Source organism: Engystomops pustulosus, chromosome 2, assembly GCF_040894005.1.
Source record: "Engystomops pustulosus chromosome 2, aEngPut4.maternal, whole genome shotgun sequence".
NCBI lineage: Eukaryota > Metazoa > Chordata > Amphibia > Anura > Leptodactylidae > Engystomops > Engystomops pustulosus.
In genome coordinates this window covers 54,244,092-54,261,360 of record NC_092412.1, presented here as the reverse complement: position 1 = coordinate 54,261,360, position 17,269 = coordinate 54,244,092, and the positions used below count along the sequence as shown (strand labels likewise).

The window sequence follows — 17,269 nt, the reverse complement described above, 5'->3', positions numbered from 1 at the left end:
ACCTAAGTATCAAAAATCAAGAGAATACTAAACATTTGATTTGTCTTTTCTTTATTTTATCAAATGGTTAATTCAAACTCTACTAAAAAATACAGACAAACTCAGAGAAATCGATTCCAGATCCATTTTCCAAATGAAAGAAAAAAAATTCAGATTTTTTTTTTTATTTTACATTCCTAATAATAAATAAAAACATGAGACAAGTATCAAACAAAGCAACAAAAATAGACGCCAAATATTTAACTCATTTAACGCATTATAAATATAGGAATTTTTTTTTTCTTTATTGTTTCTACTAAAAAAGATTTTGAGAAATTACAAAAAACCTGGAAGTCAATCTTACATAAATACAGTTTAAAATAGAACTAATTTTTTTAGGGGGGACCTCCAAGAACTAGTACATTCCAGCATGTATAGGCTATGACCTTCCATCCCCAGTGCTTGTGGCCAGGCATAGGATTTTACACTACAGAGAGGGTAGGGGAGATTTGTCTAATTGGTTGCTTATGTGGCATTGCTCTTCATGCATAGTCCCTGTATTGTGCATAGTTTAATAAATACATAGGAGATGTAGGGGGGTTGAGGCATACTGTTGGTGGGTTTACATGTTTTTAATGACATAATGGGCCAGGCTAATTTGCCTTTATGTTTCAAAGGGTAGACAATTCTACAGATGTGTCAGCACTGGAGGCTCCTGGGAACACCCCTGAGGCACAGGATGTATGTTTAAGTCTGTGTAGGTGGGATGAGGGTCACAGGGCCCAAGATGGTGTTTGCTTGGTGTCTGTGCAGCACAGCTGTAGTCAATGCTATCAGTAGAAGGATGGGGCATATTGAACATTGAGCAGCTTCCAGACCCATTCTCCAAGTAGTTCCCTCCGAGGTAACTCTGGCTTCCCTGTAATCCAGGGGTGTCATAGCCTGCATCCCCATGCATTGAGGGGTGCTCATACTCCTGGTCATATCTCTTCTGAGCTGGTGGGTTGTCATACAGAGGTGCAGAATAAGCTGTCAGACCATACATGTTACCAGGACTCTTGTTGAACTCATTAGCCATGGGAACATCATAGCCACTGTCATCCTCCAGGGTGAGGGAGTTGGAGTAAGGTATCAGTGATGGACTTCTGCTGGGAGATTGTCCTCCAGGAGATACTCCTCCACCCTTCCCCTTGTGGTCCTTCTTATACTTCATCCTCCTATTCTGGAACCAGATTTTGATTTGTCTCTCAGATAAATTAAGAAGTTTGGCCATTTCCAGCCTCCTTGGACGACAAAGATACCTATTAAAATGGAATTCCTTCTCTAACTCCACCAGCTGGGAATTGGTGTAAGCAGTCCTGGCCCTTTTAGATGCTGAACTGATAAAACTGTTGTCCAGTGAGTTGTCATCTTCTGGTGAAGGAAGTGGAGAGGGAAAATACCATTATATTGTGCAAAAGTCCATTGTTAACAGAAGAAAAAATCCTATTAATTCTACATATCCCATCAATAAAACATGTGAGTTATTGTTATTTGTTAACAGCCATTCCCATGCTAAACTAGGCTCAGTATACCAAAATCCAGCCCTTCCCATATCTCTAAAATCCAGAATAAATCCAAAAACTAATTAGAAACTCAAGAAAAGTCAAAAGAGAAAAAAATTGGAGCGTGACATTATCTAAAGAAGCAACAATGAGGTTCACCTACAAAAGACAAATATATAATGCATGGATGGATGTATGGATAGCTAGGTAGATAGATAGATAGATAGATAGATAGATAGATAGAGATAGATAGATAGATAGATAGATAGATAGATAGATAGATAGATAGATAGATAGATAGATATGGATATGATATATGGAGAGTATATACATATCAATATGAAAGATAAATAGATTGGCATTTGATATGATACAGAGAGAAAAAAAATAGTAAATCTATAGATACATAGGAGATAGATACTGTAGATATATGACATAGATAGATGATATACAGATAGAAAGATAGATCATAGAAAGATAGATAGATAGATAGATAGATAGATAGATAGATAGATAGATAGATAGATAGAAAGATAGATATTCACACTGAACAGACATATATAAATAAAAAGATTTAAAGACATCATTATATAGATAAAATTGATAGATATGATAGATAGATAGATAGATAGATAGATAGATAGATAGATAGATAGATAGATAGTTGAGAGAGAGTAGATATATATGCATATGAAAGTTAGATGAATAGATAGATAGATATATAGATAGATAGATAGATAGATAGATAGATAGATAGATAGATAGATAGATAGATACATACATACATACATACATACATATGAGACATACATACAGACAAGAAGTACAGCGATTCATAGATAACTAATAGATATATAATTAGGTATATCATCTCATATCTCACATCACATCTCATATTGTCATGTAACATGTGCCCATTTATTCTACAACCCCACTACATATGTTAGCAGCATAATATGGCTCCTGGGCAGGGGGTGTCCCACTGTGTTACCTGTTGGGGGAGGGGTGGGCTTCTTCTGTTTGGAGTTCTGACGTGTCTCCTTCATCCAGGGGAAGATCTGTTTGGGTAGGTTGTTATTCTTGCTGCTCTTCTTGGTGGCTGTGACTTCTGCAGGCTCTGTGCCAGCACTGGGCTGAGAGGGGCAGTTCTGGGTGGCAGTGGACTTGGGGTTAGGGGATGCAGAGTTGGGTGACTTAGGTTTCTGGGCTTGTTCTGAAACATCAGACAGATGAAAATGAATGCCCTTCATGGAGTGTTCGGTTTTATTGCTAGTGGAGCTAGAGGTGGTTCCAGGCTGCAGACAGTAGGCAGAGTCATAGTCATCTTCCGGGCCATAATTCTGGTGCCCAAGGTAACTCATGGCACTGGTGTCCTGGAAGCCACAGCCTGCGAAAGACCCTGAGTTGTCAAAGTAAAGTGACTTCTGCATCTTCTCTGTTGTGTTCAGTCCTTGCAAAAACAAATGTGAGCAGAGTGTGCGCAGGCTATCTGAGATCACACCCCAGTGACCCTAGTAGACAATCCTGAGCCTGATCTATAGATACAGCTCCAGCATCCTAGCTCTAGATCACATCAGCTCTTCCTCCACTCCAAATCTTCTGTAAAAGGCCCCAGACCTGCTGACACACAGAAAGCAAATAAAAGAATTAGACTTCCAAAAGAAATCCTAAGAACCACCTTCTGACGTCACTGCACCTACAAGTAAAGTTTGGCCACTTTAAATAAATGTGAATTTTTTTTTCTCCCTGTGATTCTTTGTAACAAAAGAGTCTTGGATATGAAGACAACACTAAGCTTTCCTCTGTGGTAGGTCTTACATATCTCTCTGCTTCTACAGTCTGAAAGCTGCCACTTTAAGTGATCCCTGGGTGGGGAGCGACATAAGCAAGACAGACAGGGAGAGGGGGAAAGAGTGGACTTCCAAAATGTAGGTATTTTCTTTACTAATAACCTCTGGGGTGGACTGGATACATGTATAATGGCACCAAAGCTGTTATATACCAGGTCTATAGTTATAGGTAGTAAAATAAACTAACTTAAAACACTTTACAACATACAGGGTGATGAGGAGTCTATCTAACTATAATATATACATATTCTACATATATCAACTGTACATCCATCTGTTTATATATCTATATAATATATGTTCCATCTACTAGCCATATCTATCTATCTATCTATCTATCTATCTATCTATCTATCTCATATCTATCTATCTATCTATCTATCTATCTATCTATCTATCTATCTATCTATCTATCCCACATATATCTACTGTACATCCCTCTGATTATAATTCTGGTTATAGTTACTTTAACTAACCACATCTGTCTATCTTTGTGTTTATTATATATCTACTATTCACACATGTATAAATAATTTAAGTCTATCTATCATATATCACATATTTAGCATATATATATATATATATATATATATATATATATCATACTACTTTACATCCTCGATTATATATCCATATAATATATATTTCTATAGCTATACTCTATCTATTACCTACTTAATAAGATCTATTACTACACACGCGCATCTATATTTATAATCTTTCTACATCTATCTATCTACATACTTTGTAATTTAAATATATATATATATATATATATATATATATATACATATATATATATATATATATATATATGATACTTTTCTTCTAATTTCTTCTAATGGGAAATTAGCAAGTATCTATAGATTAAAGGGAAATCTTCAGCGGTGGGTGAGATTAAATATGCACCGAATGATCAAATACAGTACAAAAAGTGTCAGTAATAAAAACCTTTTAATTTCATTTGTTATTACAAATTTTCCAAATTCTTTAAACCATCAGAAATGTTTTTTATGTATATATAACATAGAAAAATAAAGTTTATTCCCGAGCATTCAACTTTACAAACTTTCCTTACGACTATGAAGAATATGTGTGAAGTTTGTCTCTGCTATATCTTCTGTATCTATCTATCTTTCTATCTCACTCATATCTATCTCTCTATCCATAGACACAGATTTATTTATAGTATATATGACCACCAGTTAAACCCAGGATTGTTGTTTAAACTGTGAGATTACAGATGAAATCCATGACAGCTGGATTTATGTAGTGGAAGTGCCGTAGGAAGTTATAAAAATGATTAACAGTAATGAGATGACTGCTTATATCTGGAGACTATAGTGGAAGTGTAATGCTGCCTGTGTGTTTCCATGTGACTGCCTCTCACCTCCTGCTTGTGGTTCTACCTGGCATGATGGATGGATTTAGGAAAGGTGAACAATAGTTATTATCATCTGATCTAGCTCTCCACCACCATCCAGACTTCCCCAGCTCTCTCCATCGCACAAGTCAGAATGACCAACAGCACAAGCTAGTTAGTAATGCATGAAAAGATAGCAGAGAGATAGAGAGCAAGAAAAACTGGATTCCAGGGATTGTGTTCTCTAAATATGCCTGGCTATCTATTTACTTGTCTATCCATCTGTCTATATTCATTCTATCCATCCAACTATATATGTATCATTTCTTTTCTAAATCTATCTATACTCTATCTACTCTATCTATCCGTCCATGATAATTGTATCTATCCATCTATGGATGTATTTATTTATGTATCTAAACTTTTTTTTTCAAAATTAATTTATTGTCTATCTATACTCTATTTATCTATCGAATTATGTTATATTTATCTCAATAGAATCATACTCTTAATATTCAATATCCATATTCTTGCTATTTGTCTTTATGACTATCTAGATCTCTATTTTATTTCTATCTAACTATATTCCATCTATCTATATTTTGTTTATCTTACTAAATTTTACATTTATATTTATATTATATTTATATTTTATTTATCTATCTAAACCAAGTATAACTTTATCTACGTATCAATCTATTTATATTTTATCATCTATGTATCCATCTATCCAATGTCTATAATCAATTATATATCTATCTATCTATCTATCTATCTACCTATCTATCTATCTATCTATCTATCTATCTATCTATCTATCTTTCTTTCTTTCTTTCTATCTATGGGATGGATAGATAATTAGATAGACAGATAGATAATCTGTAAATTTATTTATCTATCACCAAGTATAATTCTATCTATGTATCTATCTATCCATATTCTATTATCTATCTATCTATCTATCTATCTATCTATCTATCTATCTATCTATCCATCTATTTATTTATACACATACTGTCCTGTTAACTATGTCACTACTTCCACATGGTGAAACTTGATAAGTTGTCCTGTTAACGATGGGTTTATCTCTTCAGTTACTATAATGCCATTAATTTTCGATTATTACAGTCTATCAGGGTTAACGGTTCTCAGTTTGGAAATGATAATGCTTCTTGATTCTGTATTTTATTATCTATATACTGTCCTATATGTCATATATACAAAGTTCAGGCTTTTTGACAGTGTGCACCAGTCTATCTGTCCTAGACTTGACTTTTGGATAATCCTGTACCTCTCCCATAGGAGAGAGGGGGCCTCTCTGAGCCAATTTATCCTGCACATTCCCCTCATATTTACCATTCAAACTTTCTCTAACATTTCCAAGTGTTTACAGAGGGCTCAGGAATGTGACTCACATGGAGCCAAAAACAATAATAACACAAAGTCTTCCACTTGGCAGAGTTCCTCCAGCCAGATCCTTAGTGACTGGCTGTGTAAATATGGCGGTCACCCCAGTGCACCCCCATACACCCCAGCCAGGCCATGGTACAAGGCCCATGCATAGGCCCTAGCACAGTCCTTTGTTCCTTTTCAGTACCTGATCAGCACTTTTTGCAGACCATTCAACTCCCAATCCAATCTGTTGTCGTCTTATGTAATATTGCACGAACTTGCCATATATTATACTAATATTACAGTTTATTTAATAGCCCCAGCACCCTGCCCCTCCATAAATATGATTTGTATTTGCCTCCTCCCCCCTTCCCTATGTGATTAATATCAGCCCAAATATGTGCAAAGCATTTATCAAAGAGGAATTATCATTTTAGCTACAGCACCCACCAAATGTCTCCAAGAGGAGGCTGTAAATAAACGTCCAATGTTCTGGAGTTTAATTTAAAAAAAAAATAAAAACAACAACCAATTACATCGGCTGTGCGGTAAAGCAGACGATCCTGCCAATATTTATGCAAAATGGATAAAGAGTTAATTCCAACAAATCCAAATTTGGAAGAATTTCTAGTAATTCATCAATCATTTCCTCTCTCTCTCTCTCTCTCTCTCAAACGATATCAAACGATCTTTCGTTCATCGTTCAACCAATCTATATTTGAAAGGATGTAATATATATACAATGACCCCCCCTCTCCCCGCACTAGATATATATCATCTATATACAGAGTCAATGGAGTCGTTAGAGTTTAACCCTCATCTGCCTGGAAACCGGTCTTCTAGGGATATTGCACAAGATTATTAAATCTTCACAATTTACATCTCTACAAGTTTTTGCCCAAATGCTGCAAGTCTAAAAGGCAAAAGGGTTTTTTTTTTGTTAATGGCAGCCTCAGTAGTGTGAAGTCAGCCCCATCTCCTAGCCTTCAGCAGTAGCAAATTCATGTGAACTCTGTTTGAACCAAGAATCAGACGATAAATCATGTATACAAAAGCCTGCTGTTTGCTTGGAGTGAAAATATCTTACCTTTAACACTTTCCTAGGCGAAGAGGGTGCAGCAGAGCAGGCTGCAGTGTATATTCAGGCACACAACAAGAGGGCTGAGCAGGGATGTTGGGGAGGCGTTTGCTATCTGGAGGGCCCTTTTTGGGGAGGGTGGGGGTGGTGGAAGAAGAGAGAAGTGCTCTTGTGGGGGTATTGCCAATGCAGATTATGATTGTTTAGTGGTCTTTAAACCCAAGCACTAGAGCTAGCCCTCCCTCACTGCATCCACACATACAATCACAGCATTTGCATTGATCACTGGAAAGAAATAGGCGTCATAATGGAGCCTGAAACACAAGAAAGGTCCATGAACATCTACATAAATATATATATATATATATATATATATATATATATATATATATATATAGTGCAATAAATTCATATATTATATATTAGATCTCCATCTATTAGATTATTTACCTCCCTTTGTCATAATATTTATTGTTATCTGATGCACCCCCTTTTTTACAACACCCCTCTCACTATAACACCCCCTCCCTAGTTCTTATCAAACCAATCAACACACCCCCCAAAAAACTTCCCCTGCCCCCTGATTTATGACTTTGATGCAAACAGACCTGAAATGACCATTTAGAGGGAGGTTGCTCATCCTGCTCAGCTAATTTCAGATGACAAAGAAATAAAATGATGAATTTGCTTGATGTTAATTCACACAATGTCTTTTTTTTACCTCTTTTAGAATGTAACTGTAGGTTAATGTACCCCAACAACTTGAGTCCTACCCAGGCTTGTTAATGGGTTTAGATATTAGCTGCTCCTAGCCATGCATACACAATTTCCTCTTGTCTCTCTGAGCTTTCTAAAAAAAAGATTTATGGGCCTTTTGCCTTGTGTAGCTATAAACAACGAGGGGAAGGGGAACCCAATACCGCGATACTCTGGGAAGCCACACAAAGCTGGATGGAGTGGGAAGAAGATTTGGAGAATTTAGCTAACTTAGCAACTTTATGTATCCAGTGCGGAGGCCCAGAGCTTCATGGCAGAGCTCTCTGCATCCATCCAATCTGCAGGAAAATGAGGATTTCCCATATAGAAAATACACATTTTGTGCAAGATTGCATCTTCAGAAATATTCACTGACCCCTAAGGAACAATAAGACCCTCCATAAGGTGAGATCTCCTTCCAATTACTCCTTATATTAGCCATTCCTCTAATTAACGCATAATTTATTGCAATATCTTCTTATTTATTTATTTATTTAACGGGCTTTTCTATTGTATAATGTAGTATCTATGGTGGTCCTGATTTAGGGAGGAGGGTCGATTCACACAATGGGTTACAAATAATACATGTGCAGTTGGTTTTTTTGCTATTTTCTTTGATACTTAACACATTTGAAATATTTATGTGAACGATAAAATAAGGATAATATATTATACATGACCTGGGGGGTTCACTATGGCGTAATAAATCTTTGGCTTTATTGATATTTTCGTTTGAAAAATTCTATTTTATTTCTCTAATATATATATATATATATATATATATATATATATATATGTAAACATTTTTGCTTTGAAATGATTTCGGATCCATAAAAATACACGTCGTTTATCATTTTATTGATGGACTACTAGATACATATACATATCCCTGTAAAAAGACAATAGCAGTAGCTATAAAAATCACATTATGAATACCGGGAGTATATTCTCCCATTTTAGGGCAGGTTATAAATCACATTGTCCATGGAGATCATTGCACTAAAATCACACAAACACAACACTCAGAGGATTCGTTCACACTTGTATATAATTATATAAATAAATAAATATATATTTATTTTATGACAACTATATTAATATATTATATTATAATATACATATATATATATATATATATATATATATATATATATATAGTTCCACATAGTCTAAATATAGTATAGCCTGACCTATATAATAGTTTATTACAATAATATAAGGAGATCAGGGAGTCGGGTTGGGGGGTGATGATCTTATTTTTATACTTTCTGAGCTTGAGTCAAGATCCCTATTTATTACTGAGGTATAATTCAAGCTGCTCGAGTATTAATAACCCAATAATGATAATCTTTATAGGAAAAGAGTACTGGTTCTCCTAGTTTTATTGCTCTACTTATCCATTATAATGACCTTTGGCTCAACAAAGCCATAATTCAACACAAAGGAATCAGCACACCCGGCCTCATCTTAACTAGTGAGCTTCCAGCTACTACACATAGCCAAGGAAGGAGAGTTGTGGAAAGTTCTATGGAATATATCACATATTGTAAAAGTATATATATATATATATATATATATATATATATATATATATATATATATATATATATATATATGTGTGTGTGTGTGAAAAAGTAAGATAAAACATAGTAAAAAAAAACCTAACAAGATAACATTAAAAAATTAAATAAATGAATAACTAAATAAATCGACCACTTAGCTTCTCCTTGTGATTCGGATACATTGTTGCCATATAGGTTTCTGTTATGGTGTTTAACTTCTTTGTTGTTTCCTTTTAGATATTTTCCCTCTATTGAGATCTAAAAACTTGAATGAAGATTCAGCCATTACATAACATAAAATCCTCACAATCTGCTGAGCGATGTAGAGATAAGTAAAATGATCCTTAACCCTTTCTTGTTGTTCTCTTATGTCTCCTTCTTCTATCTCTTTGGCACTGCCTGTGTCTCCTGTGCCCTGCAGAGTGTTACAGCTCCTCAGCATTGCTTTATGTAATGACTTGTAATTGTACATAGCTACAGATCTGTCATGCCCAAGGGAAACATTGCAATAAAAAATGGTAATAAAATATTTGGTGTTTGTTTTTTGTTTTGTTTTACTTCTGTCTCCTCCCCTTTATGTGTGTGGGGTAAGTAAAAGTGTCTTAAAGGCAAATATAAAGCAGGATGGAGAGACACAGACTTTGCAGCTATCATTTCTGAATTGATGTAGATTTATTTAATAACTCCTAGGGAAAAATGAAAGTTTACAACTGCCTAGAGGTATAGGGCATGCTGGGACTTGTTGTTCTGTGGCAGCTGGAGAGCCTCAGGTTGCTTTGTCTGTGCTATGACCTGTGTCTAGTGAAGGTCCTACTCCATACAAACAATGGACAACAATCTAAGATTTTGGATGGAAATTTCTCATTGGTCATAACTGTAACCAATAAGAACTTGTGGGGAGATTTATGAGAAGTGTTAAGAAGAGGTTAAACTGTTCTAGTTACCAATGGCAACCAATCAGAGCTCGGCTTTAATTTTCCCACAGATGTTTATAAAATTAAAGCTGAGCTCTGATTAGTTCCCATGGGCAACTAGAACAGATTTACACTTCTGATAAATCTTGCTTAGTTTGCGTCGTCTAGTAATGTCCAACATTAATTACAATGACAAAATACAAAAAAATATATTGATATGGCAGGAACAAATATTATGGCAGGCATATTGGTGTAGTTCTGCATGCTATGCCTTATCCAGAGTATGTTGGGTTGCAAAGAAAATAGAAACCCCAAAAATGCCACAAAACACCACAATTTTTAATATTTAATAACTTTATTTATGTAGAGCCAAAATATTTCATAGCACTTTCCAAATTGTAGGGTATATGCACTTACAATATTGGACAATTCACCTGATTTAGCCTATGTGAACACAAGGGAACACACCATAAATAAAACCCTAAGAGGGAGGCTTCTGTTCACAAGAGCTTACAATCTATGAAAGGAAAGAAGCAGGAAAGCCTTGTATTTAGTGTGCTTTATAGTTCACCATAACATTTAAGTAACATCTAGACATAAAAAGGCAACAACTACAGAAAAAACAGCATGAAATGCTGGGGATAATGGTACATTTCTTGAATGTTACAATGACCACAGCTGGAAAGTGTAGCATTTGCTAGAAGTCTTCTTTTACATTGTCTGATATGGCTTATGTTATGCTAAGGACAAACAAATAGCAAGTAGCCAAATACATCTTAAAGGGGTTGTCCAGGAATTAAAAACATGACTGCTTTCTACATCTGTCCACAGGTCATTTGTATGAAATTCAGCCCCATTCACTTCAACAGTGCAAAGTCAAAATTCAAGACACAACCCATGTAGGAGTGTGGTGGTGTCTTTGGAATTCTGAAAAGGCTTTACAGTGGAGCATATACCTACAGCTATTCCTCTCTTTTCCCCATAAACATGCACGCTCAGAAAGGTCTCATCTATCTTGAGAACCAAAATGACAGAGGTTACAGCTAAAACCTCCATCAGGTAGCACCTGGAATAGATTTCGATCCTAGCACACGAGAGACCAGAACATCGTAGTAGTAATTCTGCTGTATTGTGTGTGTGGTGCACCAATGGTTAAGCCTTAGTACATCTGCGCAAGTGCGAATGTGATTGGTTGCTGTGAGTTACTATATAAGTAAGGGCTTAAAGAAATTGTACCACCACTACAATTAAAACAGGTTGTACCAAGCTTTTAGATATATATGTCAAAGGGGTTGTCCTTCCATAATGTCTAAATATGCAGGGGCACACCCGCAAAATCTAGCCGTAAATTAATTCATGAATTTTTAAGGAGGAATAACTGAGAAATTATTTAAAGGAAATCAAAATCCAGAATGATAAACATGGGACACTTACTTATACATCCAGGAACTATGACTGTGGTAATCTTCTTATATTTGTTATCCATGCCCTCCTTCTTTCTAAAATCAACTTTTAAAATTATGCTAATGAGCCCGAGGGGTGTTACCAGAGCCCCTATGTGGTGTAGCTTCACAGTCTGTTACACTCTCTCACTCTCAGCCCTTTCCTCCTCCCTCTGCCTGATGTAATCTCCTTGCAGTGGAAGTTTCATCACACAGTGGGAGGGAGTAGTGCTCTTACACAGTGTAACAGCCTGTAAAGCTACAGCAGTCCTTCTGGCTAATTAGTATTATTTTCAAAGTTGATTTTTAGAAGGAAGGAGGCCATGGATAACAAATATAAGAAGATTACCATTGTCATGGTGTCTGGAGTTAGTGCTTCTGGTTTTTCATACTCGATTTTGATGGTAGATTTGCTCTAATTTGGTGCATACCCTGGTGATGAATATAACAAGGGTTTAACTAAAGGCCAAATCAGGCTTCTGCTTATTATATTTTTGCAAAACTTTAAAATCAGTAATTCCCTCACATATTTCCAACACATTAAAGGACACCTGTCATCAGGTCTGTGTCACTTGTCCTGTCACCTCTACCTGTTGGAGCAGCTCACAAGGATCCCATCCCAGCCTTTATCTAGTCAATTCATACATTAATCATTAGAAAATCATCTTTTATTTATTATGTAAATGAGCCTGGTCACATGGTCAGAGGCAGTGATGTCACCCCTGTTACCGCTACCCTCTCCTCCCCCTGCTCATATCTGTGTGTAATGTATAGTAAAGCATGGCTAGTGTATGTACTGCATCTGCACCTGACAAGTTCTGCTATAACATGGCTGCCTGGAGCTGTTGTATCTCTCCTATGCACACACAGGCTGCAGGGGGCATGGCCACCAGCAAGCACATGGAGCAGCCATTACATGGAGCAGATGTCAGTCAAGCACTGGGGGTGTGGCTGTACCTCCCACTCATGAATAAGCTGGACAGCTTGAATATGCTAATGACTCATTGGACATCTCACAGGTCATTTGCATACAGCTTTAGGACCTCATTGCTTAGGTTTACAGGCATGTAGAAGAACAATGAAGGGATAGAGGCAATGCTCTCTAATGGCAGTTTATGAAAATCTATTTAGATTAGGGGGTTATTTTGCATGACGGGTTCTCTTTAAGGGCAAATTCACACGACCATTGGAGGACGTATATACGGCCGCCGTATATACATCCCCCATAGGCCAGCAATGGGCACATGATGCGGCAATCTTTTCCTGTATTCCGGGGGTGTGGGCTATATAATAATTCTTTAATTATATTTATATAGCGCACAGAGTTTGTCAAATTGGTCCCTATCCCCAAGGGGCTCACAATCTAAACAACCTAACAGTATGTTTTGGAGTGTGGGAGGAAACCGGAGGACCCAGAGGAAACCCACGCAAACACAGAGAGAACATACAAACTCTTTGCAGATGTTGACCTGGGTGGGATTCAAACCCAGGACCCCAGTGCTGCAAGGCAGAAGTGCTACCCACTCAGACACCGTGCCGTGCTTAATATATCTCTATGGATAGGGGGGAAAGTGCAGCACTCACCCCCTCCTCCTTTCTTGTGCGCTGACGCATGCCCGTCGTGCTACGGTATGGCGGGCACACGTTCGTGTGAATTCGCCCTAAAAGGTATGTCAGAACAAAGTGGTGCTAGGTACCAATAAATAGGGTGAATCCACAAGAAAAAGAGACGTCCCTGCACAGCTCAAACATTGGTGTCTGTTCAACGCAGATGCATCGAGTCGGTGGAACGGATGGTTAGGAGTAAGTGGTTGGTAGACCGCTGCTGCTGAGGTTCCGTAGCGGCGTTGCTCAGCCTGAGTTTTCACAGAACCATGATGCAAGGAGAGAAAAGAAAAGGCGGCACTCACCGGACTGGTGGAACTACTTCTTTTTATTCAGCAAAGCGGTGTGGTACAGGGGGAACAGTGGAGCCATACAGCGTATGGCTCCAGTGTTCCCCCTGTACCACACCGCTTTGCTGAATAAAAAGAAGTAGTTCCACCAGTCCGGTGAGTGCCGCCTTTTCTTTTCTCTCCTTGCACCAATAAATAGGGTGTTTGCATATTAATTTTTTGGTTTGGTATACAATCCAAACAATTTTGTCCTATTTGTTCTCTTATCATTGGCTCCAATAATTACTATAAATAATCAAACAATAATGCAAATGAGCCCTTATAATTCTTAGAAACGTGCAAATGTTTGGGTTTAGGTTTCATATTTTTTTTTATCAACAATCTAATTGGCATTTATCATGACTGCAATGGATGTAATCTGCTGTAATCTGGAGATGACAGTATTATGACTTGTGTCAACACTTGAATTATCAAGAGATAAAACTCCTTGTGTTAAAGGCATCATAATTACTTGTGTCAACAGAGCACTTCACAGCCTCCTAGCAGTGCAAGGTCTTATCACAGCTACAAGGGGAACATCCAGTGTTTGAACTAGTAATAGGTGCTCATGTGGATAGTGCACAGACGCTTATCACTATGTGAGTGTGAGCGCCCACTAACATTGGATACAGACATGTGATGTACTATAGACTATTGTCTTATGCAGAGTCATGTCTGTATTATGTTGAGTATGCCTTATGTTGACTTTCATACATTTTGTATATATACAATATGTGCTTCTAACTGAATGTACATCTGTTAGTAGCTGCTGTTATTAATGATAAGTCAGCATTCATAACCAAGTATTCAAGCATATACAGGAAATAAATACACTCATGTGTTTCCCTTTATCCTCCTTCCTTACTTCATCTCCTAGACATTTCTTTATTCTTTCTTCCATTTTATTTCCTGCCTTGTTCCTACTTGTAATAATAATAATTATCTTACCTTTATTTATATAGCACCATCAAATTCTGTAGTGCTTTACAGATTCTGGGGAACAAATACAAATAAAACGAGACATTACAAAGTAGTAACAGTCATATGAAACAGTCTATGACGAAGAAGGGGGTGATACAGCTATTTGTCTTTCTTCTGCCCCTCCCTTTCTTTTTCCATCCTTACTATACTATTTTGTCTATCCTTCCTTCCTTAATTAATTCCTTCCTTCCTCCCTTTCTTCCTCCCTCCCTTCCTTCCTTCCTTCCTTCCTTCTTTCCTTCCTTCCTTCCTTCCTTCCTCCCATTTATTCTTTCTATCTTCATTATTCCCTCTATCCTTTCTATCCATCCTACACCATCCTCTTCCTTCCTGTAAAAGTTCATCTCATATATATACATATACTGCCAGACAGAGGCATAGTGGCTTATTAATTAGGGCTTCTGCTCCTGAAAATTGGCGTAGAAGCCCTGAAATAATTGCAGATGCTAGTGTATCACCAGTGGGGTGTGGAAGGGTGTGAAGGGGGGCGCATCTTTTCTTCCTGCTCTCTCTTGCTTGTGATGTATATGCTCAGCAGAGGCCAGTAAAACCTGTGGGGGGTGCGGATGCAGCAGTACTGCATCCCTTCCAAGCTTCCGTTGAGTGTACACTCACAAAGGTTCCACATTTAGGAAGATTGACATCAGGAGAGTGACATCACCCTGAACCTAGGAGTTGGGGCAGAACAGGAGAACTTATCCCACTGCACAATATACAGCAAAAAAAAAGATATGAATTCGGAGAACAGATCAGAAAATTGAGGAAACTGACTTCCGGTCCGCACATAAGACGCCCTGGAACTTGTAGAATCTACAGGTCAAATTTTTGTGGGGTTCTACCTTAAACAGAATAATCCAAAAGATCTTTGAAACACTATATACTCATTCATCAGCTCCATGTATCGCACAGCTCTGGTTATAAGATGCAATGTGAAGTATAATTGAGTGTTATTTATGCGCCTTCTTTGGACACTTAGTATTACTTTTCTAGGAAATAAGCCTTTGCATGATAGGCTGGGAACTCATTATTTCTGAGTTCACTGCTGCTACACTGCTGTCCTCTTCCAGTGAACAGGAAATAACATTGTACGGCTACCGGGAGACTCGACAGGAAGACATTGGGAGCAGATATCACACTCAGTACCCTGCCACTGAAGTATCTACAGACTGTTCATGCTCCGCAGACAAATATATTAAATTCTTACGGGGTGTGGGAACATTTGCCATGCTGTCACGACGTGCTGATATGTGTTTATATTATGTCTATATGGTAAAGCTGCTGAATGCCGGACTGGAGCTGTAGTGAAGCATTGTCATAAAGTACATGATCAAGGATGCATCTACAGGTCTAGACTATGGTTTATATTCTTTTCAAAGGTTCTTCTACTTCAGAGGAAGAGTGTAAGGTCATCAGGATAACAAATCTAGATTTCTCAAATCCCACTCATTTCACTGTCTCCTGTCAAACAAGAGAGACCATTGGATCATTAGTCATCCATAACTGATCTGGGAATGGTCAATGACAATGCTGTAATATAAGTTAGGTAAAAGTCAAAGAAATGTGGATGCTTGGTCAGAACGCTGATGTCTCAGGAGGTTTGATAACTTAAATAAAGGATTAAAATCTGGGAAAGCAGCAAACACCCCAAGGGTGAATGTAGTAGTCATTTGGTCATTACATTACAAAGTTGTAAATCATTCGCATTGGGGCACATTTACTAAGGGTCCGCACACAGCATTTCCTTCGGGTTTCCCAACTATTTCCGATTTGCGCTGATTTTAACAGGGGTTTTTGCCGCACGCCATCAGATTTTGGCACAATTGTGCCGACTTTCATGCAACACAAATCGGGGCGTGGACATCGGACAACTCGACTGGTTCGGGCTAAGCACGGGATTTAAAATTCAAATTGTGTCGCAAGACAAGCACTCACATACACCGGGAAGAAGAAGGTGAACTCCGGCGGACCTGAGTGGGGAAGCGACACATGCAGGATATCGGGCCCATGATCTTAGTGAATCGCGCCGGACTTCATCCACACCGGACAACGCACCTCGGGGATCGTGACAGGACCAGGTAAGTAAATGTGCCCCATTATATTTGAACATAATTGTGCAACATTTTTCAAAAACTGATAAGAAAAGCAGATGAAGTTTAATGGGAGAGGTGTGGACTTCTGTCTGACTAATTAACCATCATTTGAAGGGGCCATCCCATGACATAGAATAGGGGATGGGTTGCTGACCCCTGGGGGTCCCAGCATCAATGCACATGTGTTTAGGGGATAATATTTTCTGTCCACGCTTAATATCTTTGCTGTTGAACATGACACATTATGGAGGCCTAAAATGATCCTTTAAGTGCTTCTTATAGAAATCAACATGTTGAAGAGTCATTAAGAAGATACAAATGTAGGTTTTAATTATACAACAGTCTAAAGACTGTATATATATTCTAAAAACAGGTTAGTCCAAG

The 17,269-nt window shown here is 37.6% G+C and overlaps 1 protein-coding gene across 1 annotated transcript; it reads right to left on the bottom strand.

Moving 5' to 3' along the window:
* Positions 1-236: 236 nt before the first annotated feature.
* Positions 237-7,456, bottom strand: LOC140116499 (homeobox protein Hox-D3-like). Its single transcript, XM_072133016.1, has 3 exons — positions 7,216-7,456; positions 2,515-3,140; positions 237-1,392 (listed from the first exon to the last, which is right to left on the bottom strand). The coding sequence occupies exons 2-3, from the start codon at positions 2,951-2,953 to the stop codon at positions 668-670; spliced, it is 1,164 nt and encodes a 387-aa protein (XP_071989117.1). The 5' UTR covers positions 2,954-3,140; positions 7,216-7,456; the 3' UTR covers positions 237-667.
* Positions 7,457-17,269: the final 9,813 nt, after the last annotated feature.